This window comes from Rosa rugosa, chromosome 2 (assembly GCF_958449725.1).
Source record: "Rosa rugosa chromosome 2, drRosRugo1.1, whole genome shotgun sequence".
Lineage (NCBI taxonomy): Eukaryota > Viridiplantae > Streptophyta > Magnoliopsida > Rosales > Rosaceae > Rosa > Rosa rugosa.
In genome coordinates, this window is record NC_084821.1 from 21,136,059 (window position 1) to 21,158,696 (window position 22,638).

The 22,638-nt window shown below is 40.8% G+C and overlaps 2 protein-coding genes across 2 annotated transcripts; both read right to left on the reverse strand.

The window, feature by feature from the left end:
* Positions 1-4,545: 4,545 nt before the first annotated feature.
* LOC133732361 (PHD finger protein ING2-like) lies at positions 4,546-5,269 on the reverse strand. Its single transcript, XM_062159898.1, has one exon. It carries the CDS (start codon positions 5,191-5,193, stop codon positions 4,546-4,548), a length of 648 nt encoding a protein of 215 aa, XP_062015882.1. The 5' UTR covers positions 5,194-5,269.
* A 775-nt stretch (positions 5,270-6,044) lies between these two features.
* Positions 6,045-6,542, reverse strand: LOC133730533 (transcription factor TCP21-like). The gene has a single exon (XM_062158107.1). It carries the CDS (start codon positions 6,540-6,542, stop codon positions 6,045-6,047), a length of 498 nt encoding a protein of 165 aa, XP_062014091.1.
* Between the last annotated feature and the right edge of the window lie 16,096 nt (positions 6,543-22,638).

Consider the following 22,638-nt stretch of genomic DNA (forward strand, 5'->3'; position numbering starts at 1 on the left):
CAACGGTTGGTTCTAAGACCAGACGAGGTCTGAAAACCAAGAGTCACAGATAGTGATAGGTTGCAGATGGTGACCAATGATTTATCTGTGTTACGAGCCTAGTTACCATATTGTCTTGGAGTTATGGGATTAACTGTGACTATAGATGGTATTAGTGACATTTCTGAGTGTATGACTATGTGTGTACATATGTATATCATGGGGGGTAGCGGGGAGCTATCTGATGCTCATGAGTACGTGTCTTTAAAAGAGAGTTTCAGGGATTCTTTCTTTTAAATGTCCTGGGAGGACTTGTAAATCATATGCTATTGTTAGGTTAACGATAGGTATGATTGATGTGCTTATGTGTTTTATCCAGGTTGGATCGATTAATCATATTTGAATTGTTAGGTTAACGATTTATATGATTTTGTCACGGTGTGACTTTTGTGATTTCCTTGTTGGAAAAGAGTATTGTTTTGGGAAGCATGGTATGTTTTCCTTATTCTCGAGTTGAAAGGTTTCCTCGTGTTTGGCGTGAGTTGTGCGGGTTTTTATCCCGTGAATTGGTGTGAGTTGTTTTGAGTTACTCATACGGGCTTGCAAAAGCTTACCGGGTTTGTTGTGTGACAACCCGGTGCACTATTCAAACGGTGTAGGGGTTAACCTTGCAGGTCAGGAAATCGTGGTTGAAGCTGAGGTATCTTGTTAGCAGCAGAACTGGTAGGAAGCAATTTTGATTGGCGTTGCCATTGTTATGACTTCCGCTTTGTAGTAAACTCTGAGGAGCTTTTACGTTTTATCTTGTTGTTGACAATTTAATTTGTAAGCTTATGTAATATATGACCCTGTGGGCTGGTCAATATTGACATAGTGGGTTCAGGGCATCAACATGTATATTGTATAAAGGGAAAAAGTTTTCCAGGTATTTGGTATTGATGGCTGAATGTTCATGCATGTATAATTATGGGGTTATGTATCGATTTTAATTATGTTAAAAATCAGGGAATAACATCATATTACAAAACAAGCACCGGTTGCTGTTGAAGATAGCTTCTAGAAGGAGGGAGGACCACCGTGGCTTACTAAGATTGTACTAGCTGATTGTAGGGATTAAAGGTATGGAGGTGGTATTCCTTTTTACTTAGGTGGTATCCCTTTTTTACTTGCTTTGATCAAGCATGGTTTTTAACGTGGTCACCTTAACTCTGAAGTGTATTGACATTTATTATTAATGGAATTTATATTCAATCCAAAAAAAAAACATCACATGTGGTGATACTGTGATACAGATAACTACCCTTAGGTGAATGCAACAAAATAATCTACCTAAGAAATAAGAAACCCCTATCCCCCACCAAAATTGGTATCCTTTGCTATGGTTATTAACAACAAAGACCATAGCCCGCAGTCATGTAGCTATTGTCAACTCAGGCGATTCGAGTGTTTGAATCAAGTTTGTAAATTGAGACAACTCAAATGCCTGGATTCCAATAGTTTAAACAGAATCCACCAGGGTCTTAGACTCGGACCTATCTGGTTTCTTTGTTGTTGCTTTCAAGAATTAGGACAAAAAAAAAATTAATGTATACGAACCTCCAAAAGGAGCCGGTAACTTCAACCTAGTCATATAATTTTTCAACGTAAATAATTGAAACTAGTAGGGTTAGGTTTCACAATCGATTGTTGAAGAAGAACCAAGCATAAGATGCTTGAACGCCGTGATGAATGTGACTACTCCACAAGCTTCAAGGTGTTGCGTCAATGCAAAGTTGTGTACTAAACGTCGTCTCCATGATAGTTGCAACCAATGTTTTGAATATTTTTAAAGGGCCAAACCGACATTGTTTTGGTCAATTTATTTTGAACCAAAGAGGTCAGCCTTCTCATTCTCTCATCTCTTTTGTTGAGATCATCTCAATGCTTTGCTTGTGTAGTTGATTGGTTCCAGCTTAATTATTATGAATTAATGAGGATGATCACTAACTTTTTTTCAACTAAACTCACTTTTCGATCGTAAATCCACATCTCGATCGTTCAGTTTTTAGATGATAATGAGTAGATCATCTCTTCAAATTTTCAGCCAAATTGATGATCGTGAAGGTATAGAACCAGATTAAATCAATGAACGAACCGAATTTGTCCAACTTGAACCGTTCATTTTTATAATTGAAAATCACCCAGTTATGAATGTCTTAACAATTATCAATTTGGCTGAAAATTTGTACAGATGATCTACTCAATATAGACTTAAAAACTGAACGGTCGAGATGTGGATATGTGATCGAAAAGTAAGTTTATCAAGGGATCCCTTAAAATGACCAAAAGAAGGTATCCATTAGTGGAACGGCCCTATATATATATATATATATATATATATATATATACGAAAATGTTCTGAAGAGGACGTCCGCAACCCAGAAAAAGTGCGGACGTCGCTCCTCCGGCCTCGATCGAGCGGCGACGGCGCGGCGTGGCTTGCCGGAGGGACGCTGGGGGTCGTACGAAGGGTTCTGCGGTCCGGTGGAGTCGCCGGCGATGGTTCTGCTCTGCTGCACAGAACCTGCAACTGCAGGTGAGGTGGCTGCCCAGAAACCGGCAAGCCCGACCTCCTCCGACCTCGAACGCCGCCCAGAAGAGGTCTGGGACGCCTCCGGCCTCCCTCCGGCCAGCCCCGCGCCGCCGCCGCCGCCTGGAAGCCGCCTGCTGCATCGACGTCCGCACTTTAGCGAAGTGCGGACGTCCGCTTCAGAACCAGCCTCTATATATATATATATATATATATAGAGGTGCACGGCTTACACTTTTAATAAGACCCTCTTAAAAATACTTCAGATTATACCTTAGCATTCAAAAGCATTGGTTACGACGTTACGTACAATTAGGATTTCTCATCATAAATTGACAGAAGCTCTAACACAAAGAGAGAGTGACAGAAGCCCTAAACAATAAATATGACTAATATAGTTCAATCTATTGCAGTTGTGGAGTGTGGCTGCGATACTTGAAGGTGATGAATTTTTTTGTTTTTAGGCCTAGTCCTACTGATATATTATTCAACAATTTGTAATTAAGTAAAGGGGTAAAATTGTCTTTTAATAAATAAATTTTTTTAGGAAAAGGGGAAATGAACTTCCCGAGACAGAAGAGAAAAGAAATAGATACATACATGCATGTAAGAATTTGAGTAGATCACAATTCACAACTCTATTACAACCCTAACTCTATAAAGTGAAGTCATAACCTCCCATCTTAGAGCAAGTCCACCGGTGTAGTTTTGACCGGGCATCAGCAAGGATTGATGATGTGTTGACCGGGCAAGGGGAAAATCATCCCTCCATCGGTGTAGTTTTGCCCAGCCAAGGTTTGGCATTCCTTGACCGAGGCCAAGAAAAAAGGCAACGCCCTGACTAAAATTATGACCAGTCGAAGGAGACGCCAGCTCGGACAAAGCTGGACGTGGCAGACGTCAGCGATAGACAAGCAGTGATAGACAACCCAGAAATCTACCTTCGAGAATTGACTGCAACTCATTCTGCTTCCCAGAATTCCTTACCGAGACCACGATGATGATGAACTGGTGATTCTCAGGCCAGAAGCTCAACAAGCTTCTCAATTGTTGGCCTATGTGTGCAGCCCAGCAAGAAACGAAGCCCAGAAAGGCCAGAGAAGTCACCGGCGTTGAAGAACACGGCGGAGCCGAAACCAACCTAGAAACGGAAATCATTAAAACCTGATCGAATTCGAAAACTAATCATACGGACATGTAGAGGATGACGAGAAGATCGATTTTCATACCACATGCAGCCCAAACGGTGGCCGGAGTAGCCGGAATTCGCTGAACCTGCCAGCAAAGTTTCAATGTTCTCACCGTCGATTCCCCCTCCACAGCCGACGATTGAGCGAACAGTGACCGGAAACGTGACGGCGACGACCATAGGAAAAGATCGGTGGCTGTGCGCTAGCCGGAGGTGGCCTGACGGTGGAGCACCGGCCGGATCGCGGCGTCGGGTTGCAGTCTCCCCATTCACAGGTCGAGGCTTCAGGTTGCTTCTGGAGTGATCTGGAGCCTTGATCAGATCAAGGGTTATTTATACACAAAGTTTAATTTGCTTCAAGGGCTGGGATTTAGCGGTGGAGGATTGGATGGCTCAGATCGCTCCACGTAATTTTCTATTTTCCATTAATAATTTCTTTAGTCCAAAACTTCCGAAAATCATAACATATAGCTCGGGTGTCCGAAAAATTCCCCGAAAATTCCTACAAACTCGTCATGTCGTGTACTTTATTATCCAATCCTTAAGTTGAGGATTACACCTTGTGAAAATTTCCAGTGTAATTGAACAGTGAAATTGGATGAACAGTATAAAGTGAACAGTCTTGACTGGTCAAGAAAGAAAACGGGTGGAAACTCATGTCCAGTGGTAGTGAACAGTAACTTAACTGGTCGACGCCTCGACTTTTCTTAACTACGGGTGAACTTGCTCTTAGGAAAAATAATACTTGGAAACCAGTATTAATTAAGAAAGCAACTCAATTCGTACATTAGATTCATATAACTAACTATTAATAACCTTGTGGTTGTAGTCTGCATGTTGGACAATACCACTTTCCCTTGAATCTCGTCTCTGGTGTGAGCCCAACACATGCGTAATGGAACCATTCGCCTCCTTGGCAATTTTCATTGTCACAGGCAATCATATCTCCAAAAGACACCTGATGGCAAACACAGTAGGTAGGTTCATTTGGATCAATTGGTTGATCAGCATCCACGGGAGTAGCATATTCCTTTTTGTGGCTTCCTGGGGGTGGCATGAGCTCGAAGTCCCTGTCACGCTCACGATCCCATTCCCTATCCCTATAATCAAACCTTTTTGATTGAGGTGTTCCATAAATGGGCTTTCGTTTTTCAGTTTTGGGGACAATGGGTAATGGAGGAAGAATTGCTGGTTCATCGGGTGATATTTTTCCTTCTTGCTTTAAATCTTCTGCAAAGTGGTTCAGATCCTCGTCGAGTCGTTTCACATGACTATCTATCAGATCATAAGCTAGTTTTGCGAGCAAAACCTTCTCAGTACAGAGACTGACTGCATTCTCCTGATTGGCTTCAATTTCTTTACGCATTTTGTCAATGGAGGCCTCATCTTCTTCGCTGTTCCATTTCTTTGACAATCCCAAGCAGTGCTTGGTCTGCTGCCGCGTCTGGTGTATCATCGATTGAGAGCGTTCGTCCAGTTCTCGAATAGTGTTCAGAAGCCTCTGCAGCTCAGCAGGCAACGTACTTGCGTATTCAAGACTCCCGTCCTTGCGATTGCCATTGCCCCAATTTGGGGATTTCTTCTATCTTAGGGTTTCTCTTTCTCTGCCAATTCTAATCAGAGCAAATCGCTGAAACGGCTTTTACTAAATAAAATTGGTATAGTGTGAAATGAACAATGGGAAATTCTAGTGTACTTGTGGGTATCTCATACCCACATTTACAACAGTGACAACAAATTTGTTGCCAGAGTGGTAATGTTGAGTCCTATTTTGTGTAATCTTAGTTATAATAATAGTAATTACACCTCTTACGACATTGTTACAAGCTTTTGAACAAATTCTGGATTTTAATTAAGATGCGATATAAGGCAAAAAGGAGTTGGTGGAGATCGAACACGCCAATAATCAAGTTGAGTTGGTGAAAATGTAACCTGCGATTCTGCATGCAACACAAATGGCAGAGAACGTCTAAGTAGGGTTGCATCACATCAGCAAATACAGCATGACAAATTCAGACGATTAAGAGAACATTAAAACTACTTGCTCTAAGATCTCCTTTTCTTCTTGCTTCGCCTAAGTAGCAGCTAATCAAAGGAATTCGAAAACTAGCCCTCAGCACTGCTATACATGAAGTCTATTAGAATGACAGAGATGAACGTACGGTACTTAATAGATTCCATTATTTCTACTTCTTTCATTTTTTTTGGATTACATTGGATGATATCGAACTTATGACATTGTACATGAGATTAAACATTGTAATATCCTCAAGCATCTAACTCGGCCCTTTTTTTAACTTTGTAGTTCTAATCTTGTTTTCCATCTTTCTCCTTGAACTCTTCCTGAGTTTCGATCCCCACATCTATTGCGACGTCATTGACAGAAAATTCGATACCATAGTTTTTTGTAATGATCTTCAGGTAATGGTCATAGGGTGGTGGTAACGGTTGGCCACCCTTAGTGCACTTCTTTCTCACAAAATTTTTGTCTTCACTAACGACTTTTTCTGCCTGCAAATTCACAGAAGCTAGAGTCGAAAGAGTGTTACTGGGAGTGACACCGTTACCTGTGACAGCGAGAATAGATGGTTCAGCTTGTTTTAGGAGCCACTCTATCGTCTGGCCATCGGTTTTGTGACCAAGCTCACGAGTAAGCTGAAAGATCCGAGCAGCACAAATGGGTGGTAGGCGAATACGACGGCCACGACGATCAACCTTTGTATTGTTGTCTTCTGATGAAGCTTTGCCAAGGACCTTATTTCTGCTACTTGAGGCATTTGTTGAGATACTTGGATTTGTTCCCATTGTAAGCAAATAGATTATTAGCACATAAGAGTGCTCCAGAATTTGTTTGGGGTTGGTGATAAAGAGTTGAGGCTTAAGGGCAACTTGTTCTTGTAAATATAAAGTATTGAAAGCTAAATAACTGCCTCCTTTTATTGCCCATGATAGCTTCCAGCCACGACAAAAAGTGGCTGAAAATTTAATTTCTTACCTTTATATTTTTAATTTTTCTTTTGGGCCATGTTCATGTAAAGAAAAAAAAGGTTAAATATTGTCTAAGCTCGCATTTGATTATACTCGGATATTGACACTAAGATCTTCATTACAGTTTGCATTTGTCATAAAAGAAAAAGTGATAATATATGAGATATGTTTAAGGAAAACTGAAATTGGGAGAGAATTGAGTCGTTATGTATTCTCATTGATAATAGGGGCCTCTTTATATAGAGGATTACAATGCATAGAATCCGAATCATACAAGGAAAGGTAATCATACATTGAATAGGAATATCTAAATCCTTCTAATTAAACCCTATTACCACTAGGTCGATCAAGTAACCTAGGGTTTGGGCCAGACACACAAATAGGGATTTACTTGAACACTCCCCCTTGTGTCGCTTAAACATGGTGCTCCTCTCGTTGCCTCATTAAAAACTTTGCCGAGTAACAAAAACCCTATGGGACAAAAATAACCTCGGTCGAATGGGAAAAAGAGCACAACACACCCTTCACGTTTCGAGACCATACATGTAGACATCTCCCCCTGATGTCTGCATCTCCCCCTGATGACAATGGTCATTGGAGTTCGGATAACTTCCGCAAACGATGCTACCAACATGTTTCTCGAAAGTGGAATTTAGGCAATGACCTAGTCAGCAAGTCTACCACACTATCCTTAGATCGAACCTAGTTCACTTTGATCTTGAGGAGAGTCTGTTGTTGCTGATTATGCTTGGTGTTGTCATTTTTGATGTAGCCTTGCTTCATTTGTTTAAAACAAGCAGCATTATCCTAAATGCTCGTAGGCTCATCTGTGGTAGACTTCAAACTACAATTGTTCGAACATGCGTAATTATGGATCCAATCTATAAACATTCATGAACTATTTCGTGAAGAGCAATAATCTCTGCATGGTTCTAAGATATAGTGACTAGGGTCTATTTCTGTAGACCTCCAAGATATCATGGTCTTTACCCATGGTGAACACTTAACCAGTTTGGGAATGACCTTTGTATGGGTCATAGAGATACCCAATATCAGCAATACCTTCCAAAACACATGTCGTTTTGGGATGGGGATAGAGGACGCAGGCCAGTGTTGGCGGCGTTCCTGGTGTTTGATGGGTCTGAATCCATCGTCTCTCTGTAGAGATAGAACAAGCCCATATCAATCGTACATCTCAAGTACCGAAAGATATCTTTTGCACCAATCCAATGACGTCACGTTGGCGCAAAGATATACCTTAGCTAACAAGTTCATGGCAAATGAGATGTCCGGTCTTGTGCATTGAGCTAAGTATAATAATGCGCCTATTGTACTTAAGTCCGGCACTCTTGCCTCTAACACATCTTCGTCATCATCTTTTGAACGAAGAAAATTCTTTTCAAGATCAAGACTACGGACGATCATGGAGGTGCTTGAAGGCTTGACCTTGTCAAAATGCCTAAGCATCTATCAACACGATGCTCAAGTTCCAAACCGAGACATAATTGTGTTCTCCCAAAATCCTTCATCTCAAACTCGGATTTCAAGTGTTCAACGGTTTCCCTTAACTCTTTAAGGGCTTCTAATGAAGATCATGTCCAACGTGAACCGCGATAGAATCCGAAACTTGTTATGGAAACGCGTGGGCATATCACTTCCCAATCAAGTGGTCACTTTAGTGAGCGTTTCAATCTTATTACAAACGCGCGCTCCGTGGTCTAGAGCCACTTGACTTGGGTAAATGAAGATCACCATGAACCTTCAGGTATATTCCGTATCTAGATCCTCATAGAGATACGTAGTGACCATATTCGTAAGCTGCATGATCAGTTATTTGGAAACTACCAAACTGACAGGGTAGTAGAGTGCAATGACATCCATTACGAGATAATATATCTCATCGTAGTCGATTCCAAGGCGTTTTGTGAGAAGCCTTGCGCCATAAGGCAAGATTACCATATCTTTTTTCTCATCACGCTTTCTAACGAAGACCCATTAGTCAATAGGTTTTATGTTAGGAGGTGTTGGCATCACTAGCTCAAAAACCTTCCTCTTCGTTAGAGAATCCAACTTAACCTGGATCGCATCTTTCCATTTAGGCCAAATTTCTCTATGTTGACTTTCATTCATCAATGGAGCGTGGTTCGATATCATCGGACTCAACAAACTCATGCGCAACTACATCATCAATTATGATGGAGTTTCTATCCCACGTCTCATGTACACTAGTATAAGTTTCATAGAGCTCTATATTCTCAGGAATAGGTTCTGACGTTGAGGCGTCCCCCAATGATAACCATAATCCGGAAGATACTCATGAGACGGATTTTGAGTGTCAATGATCCAAGGATTGGGTTGTGCCAAAGTATCCTTTGAACCCACGGGCCTCCCATGCATCCTAGCTGGGGCCATGGCCTGTAACGCCAAAGTGCCACTCTCTTTGGCGTTGGTGCCATGCCTACCTCCTTGTAGGGTGGCGCTACGTCCTCTCGTAGGGACGTACTTCCTTGCATGCATATTTGCAGCAGATGTGTGATCTCGTCACTTTAGTAGGGATCGAGATAAGACATAGTGGGGACAGACCACGACAATTCCTGTCGTTCCTGCTGAACATCTGTGTTCTTATCTCCCCCTAACGACGGGAAGACTGTCTCATCAAAGTAACATCCGCAAATCTAGCGGTAAGGAGATCGCCTTGCAAGGGCATTAAGTGGCGGACGATTGTTGGAGTCTCAAATCCAATGTAGTTGCCCATTCGTCTGTGAGAACCCATCATAGAGCGCTGTGGTGGCGCAATTGGCACACTCAAATATGCGTAAGTATGATTCTTGTACCCAGTCACTAGTTGTAAGGCAGAGGTAGATTGAGTGGCGGTGGATCGTAGACGAATTAGCATAGCTGCATGCGATATTGCATCACCCTAAGCGGATATAAGGAGATTGGTGAGCATTACCAATGTCCGAACTACCATCGTAGTCGTTTCCGCGAGACCATTTGGGTGTGTTCATGAGAATATGATGTCCAACATCAGTCCCATTGCAATATCCATCGAAAGTCTTCGATGAAAACTCTCTAGCAATGTCAAATCCAATTGACTGAATAGGATGATTCGGGGAGTGAGCCCATTGTCATATGATATGTTCTAGGAGTGTAGCATAAGCAGCATTACAAGTGGACAATGTGACAACACGTGACCAGCGTGTTTGCGTGTCAACCAACATCATGAAATATTTAAATGTCCGCAAGTTGGTTGAATCAGTCCATAGAATCCCCACAGATTCTATGTAAGAACAGAATGAGTTTTTTTATATCCTTTGCATAGGACGGTCTCAGTCCTAATGTCCCTAAGGAGCGGGCTTTCTAAAGTGAGCGAGGGGCTTTAGAAGCAACCAATGAGAATTTTGGTTGGGCCTGAGTGTCGGAAACGCTATTTTTGAAGCAAGTTGGTGATTACAGCACCACCTGGGGCGCCATCACCATGATGGACGCCATCCATGGAGTCATGGATAGGGACTCTGCCAGCCCTAGGCTGGTGGTGGACGGCGGCGGTGCCAGAGGCAGCAGCGGCGGTCATACTTAGTCCAGGAATCAACCTTTGATTCATGCTTCATTTCGCTCAAGATAATGGATGTCCGTGTGAAGTCTTTTGTAGACAGATCATCATATCATGACTAGGATGATCTATCCTGTCGTGACAAAGCCAATATGTGTCTAAATCAAAGAGATCTTCTCTCATAACTATTATTGGATTAATAGCTCGAATAGTGACATAGATTCCACTAGAGAGACACATAAACTTCTCTAAGATGAGCCTTTGTTCGCAATCGTTAGAGGTATTGCAAAGGAACTCATTTCCATTCTCTACATGCGTTTTCGCATGGAATCCGTTGGCTATTCATAGGATACGATTTGCCCTTAGAGCGTAGAGAGTTTCTGTGACAGTAATCAAGGTGCCATTTGGCAAGGGGAACTTGGGTTGTTCCATGTCCTTGAATAATATTGATGACCCAGCCATCATAGTCACAAAGTAATATGCTCAGAATCAAAATGGAGTCATAATGAAAAGAACTCGAAATTTTATTCATAGGCCAACGGAGTTACATCATTGTCTCTTTGACCAAAGAAAATATAATCCAAAATGCTAGCTAATGCAGAACAATGGTAGTCGTCTAACTTCTTTCGGTAATTCCAAAATAAATGTGACCAAGTGAGTAGAGAGATGACGGTGGAGCAATGCTCGCTTAAGTACCACTAATCTCATAACCTTCCTAGACATCACACTTACTTTAGGTGAGCCTATTTTGAAGAAAGACTAAACCATTGGCATTTACTACAAAAATATATGGCAATTGCCTATTACATCTCTTGGAAAAATAAAGACTTAAACAGAATTGGCGATTTATTGATCCCAGCCAGATTTGTAGTCTTCAACCCTTCACTCTAGATCATCTTCTTGATCTTCTTGTTCCACATCATGATCTTTTCTTGCTTCACAATATGCTTTGTAGGTGGTGACAATTTCTTCACGAGCTCTACAAATGTGTGCCCAATGACCGGATACTCCACATCGAGAACATACATCTCTTTGCTCATACTCCATTGATTTAGACGCTTTGAAAGCGTCATTTAGATGGCTCTTAGTGTTGGTGGCGCCACCAACATGGCCAGAGGCGTTGCCTCCTTCTCTCTTTCCACGTTGACCTCTTCAGTTCCGTGTTCGCCTATTTTGGCTGTTACCTTCCCAAGTAGAGCGATTATATGGACCAGAACATCCAGAAGTATCCCTAAGATTAGGGTTTCGCTCTTGGCGCCCTCTCTTAGGGGCGCAACTATAATTGGATTCCGGCATATGCTCTGTTTCCACGGATCTTGAATTATAGTTCTTCACAAGGATGTTGTCATGCTTTTCAGCAACATTCATAACTCCAATGAGCTCATGAAACCTTGTGATCCGTCCTGCAGTAACATCGATTCAATAGTTCTTAGCAACCATTAATGCAGAGACGGGGAAGGTAGAGAGAGTCTTCTCAATCAACATCGCATCTGTGATCTCTTTACCACAAAATTCCATTAAGGATTTAATGCGAAGTGCTTCCGAGTTGTAGTCAAGAACTGACGAGGATTTAATGCCAAATCTTTCTTTGAGTGAGACCCACAGCCTTCTGGGGTCTTCTTCATTCATACACTCGTACTGGAGAGAATCATCTATATGACGAGTCATTAAGATGATGGCTTTCGCCTTATTTGCCTCTAAGGCTACTCTATTTGCTTCCAAAGCTTGAGCTTGCTCAACAGTTAGCACGTCCTGGCTAGGCTCGAGATTCGTATCCAAGATTCCATCGGCCTTGAGATGCTGGCGGACATCATGAACCCACCTGTGATATTCAGAGCCAGTTGCTCCCAGTGGAGCAAAGTCCAATTTGTTCAGGTTACTCATCCTGAAAGAGAACAAGAAATTAGGGTTAGTTTCGGAGCGAAAAAAGGCTACCACGAAAAGAAAAAAAAATTCTGAGCGTAGTCGCTTCCAAGAAATTAGGAATTTCTAAGCGTAATCGCTTCCAAGAAATTCAATTCCAAGAGGTATTTGATTAGATCGAAACAATGACGTAAGTGGTTGATCATAAATTCTCTACAAACTCTAAGTTTGGAGATCTCAACAAGCTCCAAGCTTGGAGTGAGTACAAACCCCCACAGTTCGGCTTTTTGGTCTCCCCTATGAAGAAGAAAGGGGGGTAGAAGAAGGGAGGTTGCAAGTCCCCGAGAAAAAGAAGAAGAGAATGAAAAACTTCAAAAATAGGAACTTTAATCTTAAAAACTTACTTGTTGATTCGAGGCTTGAGAACACACGCGTGTTGATGCAGGCGTGTTGGAAAACAGGCTGCGGGGATGTGCGAGGCAGGCGAGCTTTGGGCGAGGCTAGCTGAACACGGGAGCTGCGGGGGTAGATTGCGGGTGCTGCAGGGCTACAGGTACTGCAGGGGCCGCGGGGCTACAGGGGCAGTAGATGCAGGGCACACATGCGGGGAGTAGCGAGTGCAGGGGCGCGTAGGAGCTGTGCGGGCAGCGAGCGAGCATAGGGTTGTAAGGGTAGCGAGCGAGAGTAGGGCTGCGGGGGTAGCAGATGCAGGGTGCGCTCGAGGGGAGCAGCGAGCGCAGGGGCACGTATGAGCTGCGGGGGCAGTAGATGCAGGGTGCGCTCGAGGGGAGTAGCGAGCGCAGGGGCTGCGGGGGCAGCAGATGCAAGGCGCGCTCGCAGGGAGTAGCGAGCGCAGGGGCGCGTAGGAGCTGCAGGGGATTTGGTGAGAAGAGTTTTAGGGTTTTGGTTTTTAGGGCTAGGGTTAGGGCTCGTGCTGATAACGTGTTTAAGGAAAACTGAAATTGGGAGAGAATTGAGTCGTTATGTATTCTCATTGATAATAGGGGTCTCTTTATATAGAGGATTACAATGCATAGAATCCGAATCATACAAGGAAAGGTAATCATACATTGAATAGGAATATCTAGATCCTTCTAATTAAACTCTATTACCACTAGGTCAAATAACTTAGGGTTTGGGCCAAACACACAAATAGGGATTTACTTGAACAAGATCAAATAATTTTCTTTTTTTTTTCTTTTCTTTTTAATTAAAATAAAAAGTCATAAAGATGAAAACTCTAGTCTTTCTAGTGGTGTGTCTCATCACGCTGACACTAACACAGCAGCTTCTTGCCGGTGATGCGCACAACGGCTTAAGCCGATTCCCAATCTCCAGGCGCTGCTGTCCTTCCTTTGACCCATTTAGTAGATACTATCTTCTTCCGCCGGATTCAACCCCTATTATAGGCGGTGTTTGTCACAGCGGTGATGGAGCTCTGATTTGGGCTGGCGAAAAGCACGGCGGAGGTGAAGGGTTTTTGATTGGTGTTAAGCGCTTCATTCATGGAGGCAACTTGATTTTCTCATTTGCATGAATTGCCTCCTAAATTTGCTTGGGCGCAGGAGCGACTGTGACAAGAATTTATTGAGGCAGGTATTGAGGCCCTGTGAGTGTGCGGCGACCCAAACGGAACAAGGCGGAAGCTGTTGGGCACGGCGAAGAACGACAGGGCTGCGATGGTCATCAACTCTTTGGACCGCTTCGACTGGTATATCAATCCCAACACTGACACCAAAATCCAATAACTGCTTTTCTGGTGGTTATGTTAGGTCCAAAAGACACCGGTGGTCCGGCGAAGAAGGCCTCTGGGTGCCCCACGATGGGTGTCCACATCAAACTAGTTCTTCATGAGTTTGGGCTTCGGTGGGGCCCACTTCCTCTTAGACCAGATCTCTCCATCTGGATTTGGAGCCCTAACTATCTTTGGGCTTGGTTTTTCGAGATCTAGAGGTCATTTGGGCCGTTTTCCGGGCTCAAATCTAGAAGATGAATTCTGGGGTTGGGTTTCTTCGGTCCAGGATAAATGTTGGGTTTCGATACCCATTTTTTAGTTAGTTTTTCTTTTTTGAACGAAAATAGGTCAGCCCTTTCATTAAATTCAGCAAGCAGTACAAGAACGAAGCACCCCAATGGGGTCGACAGAAAGCAATCGTTCCTTAGAACCTCAAAAAACCCTATTCTAAACAAATAGCATCCTAGAAAGTCCCTAGTACACCCACCTTTTAGGAAGTCCACGCACCATTATTCTAACAAAAACCAGAAACCTCGAAGCAGGCATAAAAGGTAACAACTAAGGCACTGATTTTTGCGACCCAAAATAAAATTATACAAGAACCAACAGTCTAGTTAGACCCCCCCCCCCCTTATAAAGAAGAGGAATAATGATTAATAATAAAATATAAAATAAAACCTTAATTTCCAGGTGGGCCAAAAACAACCAACTCCACCATATTCCAACCCAAGCCATTAAGAACCCCAGCCCAACAAAGCTAGGGTTCCACAAAGCTTGCAAAAAGCTCTAGCCAGCCGTCGCCGTAAAAGTCCATCCGGCCACCACCGTCAGCCAAATCACCCTGACCACCGCCACCAAGTTAGACCCACCACCCCCGTCAAATGGGAATCCCAACAAGAACCTCTGCCCCATAACCAAGCCAGCCAAAGTCCATGCCCGAGCCGAGCCTCACAACCGCCGACAAACCTCAGTTGCCACAACCCAAAGCATCGTCAAGCAGCAAACACCGCCATCCACTGCAACCACGAACCCACTGCTACAGATCCATTTCTGGATAGGCACTAGAGCATCCTCATGGCCACCACCTGGGGCTTGAGAGAAGAAATTAGGTAGATGTCGTCGAACTACCCCGTCTTCATCACCACAACTTGGATCAAACAAGTAGGAAAACCCATCCTGCCAGATCGTAGATATCCCACTGCTGCCAGCCAAAAAGAGAGATGGAGGAAACTCTCTTACGAGAGGCAGAAGCATAGCGAATTTCAGTTTTGACTGTTTATACTAGTTAGTTTTTCTTTTAATAGCCTATTACTATGTGTTGCTTAGTCATAGTTGAATAGGCTTGCTTTGAATAAGCGAGCATGAACGTCGAATAAATGGTCATATCCTATGTATAAACTTCTTGTTTATCTGTAGATGATACTCAAAGGAGGGTTAGGAGTTCGGTTAACATGACTTTTTTTCTTTTTTTCTTTTTTTCTTTTTCATTCAGATATTTTGTTTTCTCAGGTTTGGTCTCGTGAACATGAGGTATATCCTTTAAATTAGGGCTGGCCCTAAAGAGGTGTAGGTTGTAAAATCGGAGGCCTCCGATCTTTTCGGACCCATTTGTGATAAAGGTGCTCCACTTTATCTTTGTTACTTGCAGTTCGAATACTCATTCTATTTTGCCTTCGTATATTCCTTTTCCTTGAATGTCACGTACATTTTTTTTTTCTAAGTTGTAGTTCGGGTTCTTTCTTTTCCTTCCTTAAGAGCATGCAATATATTACCTTCCATTAAGTAGTTCAGCATTTTTCTTTTAATAAATTACATATAAGTTATTGACAAAATATGACTTAACAAATACATCATTTAAAGATTGAATTAAACATATAAGGACTAAATCTTACAAATAAATACAATTTGCTCTCCACTTGCCACATGTCATGAGTTAATTTACTCTTTTACCCTTAATTACTTCTTTTAACTTCTTATCCCTTTATAATGACTAAATCTTACAAATAAGGACAATCTGCTCTCCACTTGCCACATGTCATGAGTTAATTTACTTTTTTACCCTTAACTACTTCTTTTGACTTCTTTTTTTTATGTTCCTTTTTTTTTTTTCTGAGAATAATCCTTTTATGTTATTTTTTCTTTTCCTGAGAATAATCCCTTTATGTTACTTCTCAAAAGCAAAAAAAAAAAAATCTCTTCATTTTACACGTTGCTAAGAGAGAGAATCTTAGAGCTCTTTGTCAAACTTATTTTTCTTCTTTATTGCTAAACGTGTCATTGGTTCAGTAGCAGCTTCATTTGCAGTAGCAGGAGTAGTAACAGTAGCAGTATCAGGAACAGTAGTAGTAGCAAGAGCAGGGGCAGTAGCAAGAGCAGAAGCAGGAGCAGTATATATAAGTAGCAGATCATATCATTGACAGTAGTCGATCATATCATTAAACCAAATTGCAGATCATCTCACTGAACAGTAGCAGAGCATATCATTGAAATCATATTTTGAAATCGTTGCATGATAGTCTCATCATCTATACTAGTAAAAATGAATTTCTCAATATATGAAATCAAGCTATCATTCATAAACTCGTCTCCCATTCGATTTCGAAAACGAGTCTTCATAATGTTCATAACACATTCTAAAAAAAAAAAAATATTCATAACAAAAAATATGCTCTCTACACTTGCAATCGCAACTGGTAAAATCAATATCAATCTCACAAAAGAATTAGCTGAGAATCATTACTTGACAAAATACACACACACACACACACACACACACACACACACACATATAGACGCACATGTTATGGATATTGATGTAATAAAATATTTTTTTAATCGTTTCTGTATTGGACTTGAAAATATTTAAATAAGAAAGAAATAGAAATCATTAATATAGAATGGGTTATATATTTGATGTCAAAAAGATTTGGAAAAGGAAAATATTATATGGTATTAATTATCAAGGTTGGGAGCACCGAGCATGTCTACTCAAACAATCCCACACAAAAAAAAAGAGCACGTGAAGTACTTTGAAGATGGTCCATTATCATTAGTCAAGTTGATAAATTAATATAAAAATATATAGCAAAATTTGATTATAGTATAATATTAATATATATATATATATATATATATATATATTATTTTGGATTAAATACTCGTTACTCCTCATACTTTTCCTTGAAAAACAGTTTGGTCCCTCGCTTTTTAAATTAAACTGAATAGTCCTTATTCTATCTAATTCTCATATAACAAGTCCAAAATAATCCGAAAGGACTATTATGCCCCTCATTTTCTATTTTTATTATTATTTTTATTTTTTTCTCTATTTTTTTTAATTTTTTTCCCCTTTTTTATACTCTCTCTCTCTCTCCCTCCCTCTCTCCTGGCCGCGCGGTCTCTCTCTCTCCTTCGACCTCTCTTCTTCTTCTCTTCCTCTGCCATCACCGGAGACCACCACTTTCGGCCACCATCCTTCTTCAATCCATATCCAAAACAAAGTCTCGAGTTTCTTACCATTCCTTCACATCAACGTAACTGACCCAGCAGTCTCCTCCTCCCTCAAAACTTCCAAAAACGCAGAAATCCATAGCCCTCTCACAATCCAAAATTAAACAACACAATTAGGGATTCCATTTCTCGTCAACCCAGAAGCTCCAATCAAAGGAAAAACACGAAGATTACCTAATAGAGGCGGTCTGAAGCTCCAGCAGCCATGAGCGGCGGAGCTAGCTTCTCCCACGCACCAGCGGCGGTGCGTGAAGCGCGTGCGGCGGCTCTGGTCGGAATCAGAGGTCGGGAGTTTGGGGTTTCGAAAGATAGTGTAGCTCCGACTTCGTTTATGGAGGTGTTGAAGCTCGATTCGAGCTGGAGACTAGAAATCGAAGGCAAGCAGAGCCGAGAGCTCCGGTGATTCTCTAACGGTGTCGTCAGGCGTCGCCGGGCAGAGGGGTTTTTGGGTTTTGCTCTCTAGGGCTTGCTGAGTCTAACGGTGGTGTCGATATGGCGAGGTGATGGTCGGAAATCGATGGAGGTTGAGAGGCGGCAGCATCGCAGCCTTGGGTGGTCGCGGGTGGAGGCCGAAGGCGGTGCATGTCGATGGTGAGGCTTGGGCTTGGGTCGGATTTGGGTGCTGGATGGATTGGAGGTGGCGACGTGATGAAATGGTGGCTGGAGATGGTGTTCTCCGGTGGTTGCAGAGGGAAGAAGAAGAGAGAGGGAGTGAGAGGTCAGGAGAGAGAGAGAAGGACGCGCGGCTGAGAAGAGAGAAAGGGAGAGTTTAGGTTTTTGGTGAGATGGTGGCCGGAAGTGGTGGTCTCCGGTGATGGGAGAGGAAGAGAAGAAGAAGAGAGAGAGAGACCGTGCGGCCAGGAGAGAGGGAGAGAGGAAGGGAGAGAGAGAGAGTATAAAAAAAGGGGAGAAAAATTAAAAAAATATAGAAAAAAATAAAAATAATAATAAAAATAGAAAATGAGGGGCATAATAGTCCTTTCGGATCATTTTGGACTTGTTATATGAGAATTAGAGAGAATAAGGACTATTCAGTTTAATTTAAAAGGCGAGGGACCAAACTGTTTTTCAGGGAAAAATATGAGGAGTAACAAGTATTTAATTCTATTATTTTTTATAGAAAACTTGAGTGGGATACGGGACCCAGCGGGCCCTTGCCTCCCTCCCATAATTGGGTCAGTGGCAATGCCTGTAAATTGTGATGAAACCTGAGCATTTTGGTCATTTTCCATTAAAATTAGGAGTCAGGCTTGCATTATTTGGCTTTTGGGCTTGGGCCCATGTCCTTATTTGTATAAATATTTTTGAAAGTGGGTTTTTTGTGTTTACATCTTTATTCATGTGCTACTATGTAATTTTCTATTTTTCTTTTATATCTCATTTAGTCATGCACACATTTTTTATGAGAAATTCTCTTGGATTTAGATTAATTAGTTTGAATAATTGTACATTGCCTCCAAAGCAAAAGATTTTGTAACACACAACATCACACCATAACGAAAGCAGTTCATGATGCGAAACTGGCCCAATTAATTTTAACACATAATAGATCAGCTTGACATAAAATTGGGTCAACTTAGTTGAAAATTTAGAGAAGTGATCTACGCATGGAGACCTAAAAACTATACAGTTGAGATGCCGATATGTAATCGAAAAGTGGGTCCCACAAGCAATTCATTAAAATGAATCCTTTGTGGAATGACGCTCTACATATATTCATTTATATTTATTTCTTTGAAGAGTAACTTTAAGGAATGAAAGAGCAATTCAATATTAAAAGAAATCCAACAACTTAGCATCTTCGATCTTCGACTTTCATAAAGAAGAGCTACATTATTAGACTTTCATAGAACAAACATTGCAAATGCATGAACTTGTTTTGGATAGATATTGGAGTCAATGTATGATATTTCGGATTTTAATAAGATTATAGTATAAATTGGAACACATCTATTTCGGTTGGCTTAAACAAAAAACAAAAACAAAATACCAAAAAAATTTTGCATGCAACACAAACGGGAAACATCCAAAGCTATTTTTTCTTAATCTTTTTTTGTTACCGTGGAGGGGGATTGAACATTTGATCTAGTCTACTTCCAATCTAATTTCTCATCATCCTTCTAACCTTGAGGGTTTCAAAATAAATCTCTAATGCTACCAGAACATTAAGATGATATAGTCCTTCACATACTCGGTTAATTCATTACTCAATTCAGTCACAATCAAGGTTTTAAGTTTCTCCGAAACTGCTGAAATTTCCGTAAATTTGAAGTACCGAAACAAAATTCATATGCTATATCATTTCCGTCAAGAGTGTCCCGAAATTTTCCTAAATTTTCCGTACATTTCCGCGAAATTCTTAATTTCCGAAATATTTACACACACAAAATATATAAAAAATTCATACCGAAATTTTGTCCGAAATTTCTGTGAAATTCGTTTGTCACTGACAAAATATGAAATTTTGATTTATTTTTTTTTTTCCAATCAAGTTGAAATTGGATACAACAAAATCCTCTTTGCTTTATCTGCTACCAAAGTACTCATGCTCCAAGTCTCCAAACACATCATGATTCTATTTGCAATGAGGCAAATTATGGTAATGACAGGGGGGAGTGGCAAATCATGGCACTATAACCAATATAGTAGTGATGATCATATTACTTGTCCTGGTGCAAATCATGAATACAATTCTAGAGCTAGGGATGCACAAGGAAGACGTGATAGCCATTTGTCTCTAAATGAGTTTGAATCACTTTCTTCAAGTCTTGACTCAATGGACATAGGAACTCAATATAGTGATAACCCTAACCCATTCCATTCTCATTATCCTCATCATGAAATGAGTTCTACCTCAGAAAGTACTTATGGAATTGGATCAAGCTCACAAGATGGAAGCACATATAGCCTTTTTGATCATTCTTCGTCCCAAATGCCGTATGATTCATACAATGAAACACCATATTGGGTAATTCCACAATATCCGATATATGGATTGCATGTGGTAAGAGATCAACACACATACATTACCCATGTGATGAAGTGCCAAAATCATTTCCAAAATTCATGTACTTGGGAGCAGTATGCCAGTATTGTATGATACTAAATGGGACTAGTTCAACCACATGGATCGAACTACATCGTAGTAGCTTTTATTACTAATACTTTATATTGCTTTTCTTGTACTTGTTCATTTTCATTCACGGGGTTTTGGTATTACATCCTTCCCGTTGTACTTTTCTAATTATTAGTAAAAAAGGCATGATGGCCAAGCCTCCCACTGGGTTCCAGCCATAAAAAAATAAAATAAACAGTGAATCACATTCACATTGTCAATAGACAAAACATTTATAATTACATTTAGATAAAAACACTAGTTTAGCAACTTACTACAGTTTTAGTTAATTACTCGTCTATATTAAATATCACCATTCAATTATTTATGTATAATTTTAGATAGGTTATATTGTAAATAGGTTTTTTTGTTTTTTTTTTGAAAGGGGGCTGGTGCGGCTGCCCTCAAGCCTTAATTAATGAAATTGTAGAATACAAGGTTTATTATAGGTTAGTCTATATAAAAGTTTAGTCTATTATAGTTTAGTCTATATAAAAGTTTTATTCAAAAATATCATTTTATAAATGCAATTAATGTGATTTCTTTATTTTAACCGAAATTTTCACCGCAATCGAAACTTTCTCCAAAATTTCCTTAAATTTGAAGTACCGAAATCGAAACCGAAACCGAAATTTGAAACCTTGGTCACAATTGTGCTCAATTGCCTTTGAAACTAAAATGCAATGGTAAAAAATAATGATACCAATAAACTCATTCCAACTATCTCATTATTCTCCACCATTGGAATTAGATCCAAGGGCAATTGGTTGTTCTAAATCCCTCTGGGCGGCCACCCAGACCTTACCTAGGCGTTATAAGGTGGTCAGTCGCTTCAATTAGTTTAGGCGGCACCTAGGCATGTTAGGTTTAAAAAAAAAGTTTCATAGTACTTTTTGTTGGGTCAAATACTAAAAATAAATTTTTATTTGTAAGTACTTTTTTTTTTAGAGTAATAATCAGCCATTTTATTGATAATAATAAGAAGAAAAATTACAAATTATAGATGTAGAAACTACATCAAAATAGAAAATAATGACAATACTAGATGCACCAAGGCATCGGAAATAAAACCTAGCAAGGATATGAAGGAATGCAATTAAGCATTTGATGAAGCACCAGACTGAGCCCGGGCTATGTAAGACGGTACCAATAGTATGGTTGACCATACTTCCACGCGCAAAAATACGTCGAATAAAGGGTAACCTTCTATCAAGGTAACCGGCGGTAGTGTGACTGACCTTGCCTACTCCACGCAAATTAATTCATCGAGTAGAGAGCAATCTTCTACCTAAATAACCAAAATACCAATTCCACCATGAAGCAAAAACTCGGGTTCTTAATAAGTCTCCCGGATCCCAAATATGAATCCCAAAATCAGCAGACTCGCACAAAATTGGTAGGACCCCCAAAAGCAAGGCCCAATCAAGAGTCCAGCTTATGCAAACGGGAGGAACAGAAGTCCAGGCCCACAAGATTTTCATCTGGGCACCAAAACAGAATATGGTCTCGGCCCTCGCCATTGCTTCGTCGTCCTTCTCTGTGGACAATCTACCGCAGCTTTTGCACCACCACATGCTCTGCCTCGCAGGTGAAGCATAACATCTCCCTTCTGCAGCTTGGTAGAAACACAGCAGCCAAACCCTCCCACTTGAAACCTGTCAGTCGATTTCGCCGCCGCCGACAATTGTCTACAGCCGCCGAGAAAACGTTTGAGAGATTTCGGATCTGGTCCATACCCACAGCCGTCGCTGAGTGCCTCCACCACCCAAACTCATGGCCTGATCTCTAATCCGATCTGACCCAACAACTCCTCTTTCCCAAGGAAAGGTCGCCAACCACTTGCCCAGATCAAACTCAACCTTGATTCCCAGATCGTAAAAACATGAAGAAGAGGAAACCAATTCTTATTTGTAAGTACTTATTATATTCTTAACTTTTTCCCATTTTTTCAATCAATTCCTACTAACTATAGTTCTTTGTTTTAATCAGTGATATGAACATTTTATGCGACGTTTATATTTTTAATTCTTATATTAATCTTTGTTACTCTATTCTATTTTCTCTTTATTTATTTACTTTTGTGTTTATTCGGTATTTAGGAGCAAATATGAGAAAATGAGATAATATGCGCAAATAA

Excerpts from the sequence above, each read along its gene's own strand:
- LOC133730533 (XM_062158107.1), bottom strand. The coding sequence starts at position 6,542 with ATGGGAACAAATCCAAGTATCTCAACAAATGCCTCAAGTAGCAGAAAT.
- LOC133732361 (XM_062159898.1), bottom strand. The coding sequence starts at position 5,193 with ATGATACACCAGACGCGGCAGCAGACCAAGCACTGCTTGGGATTGTCA.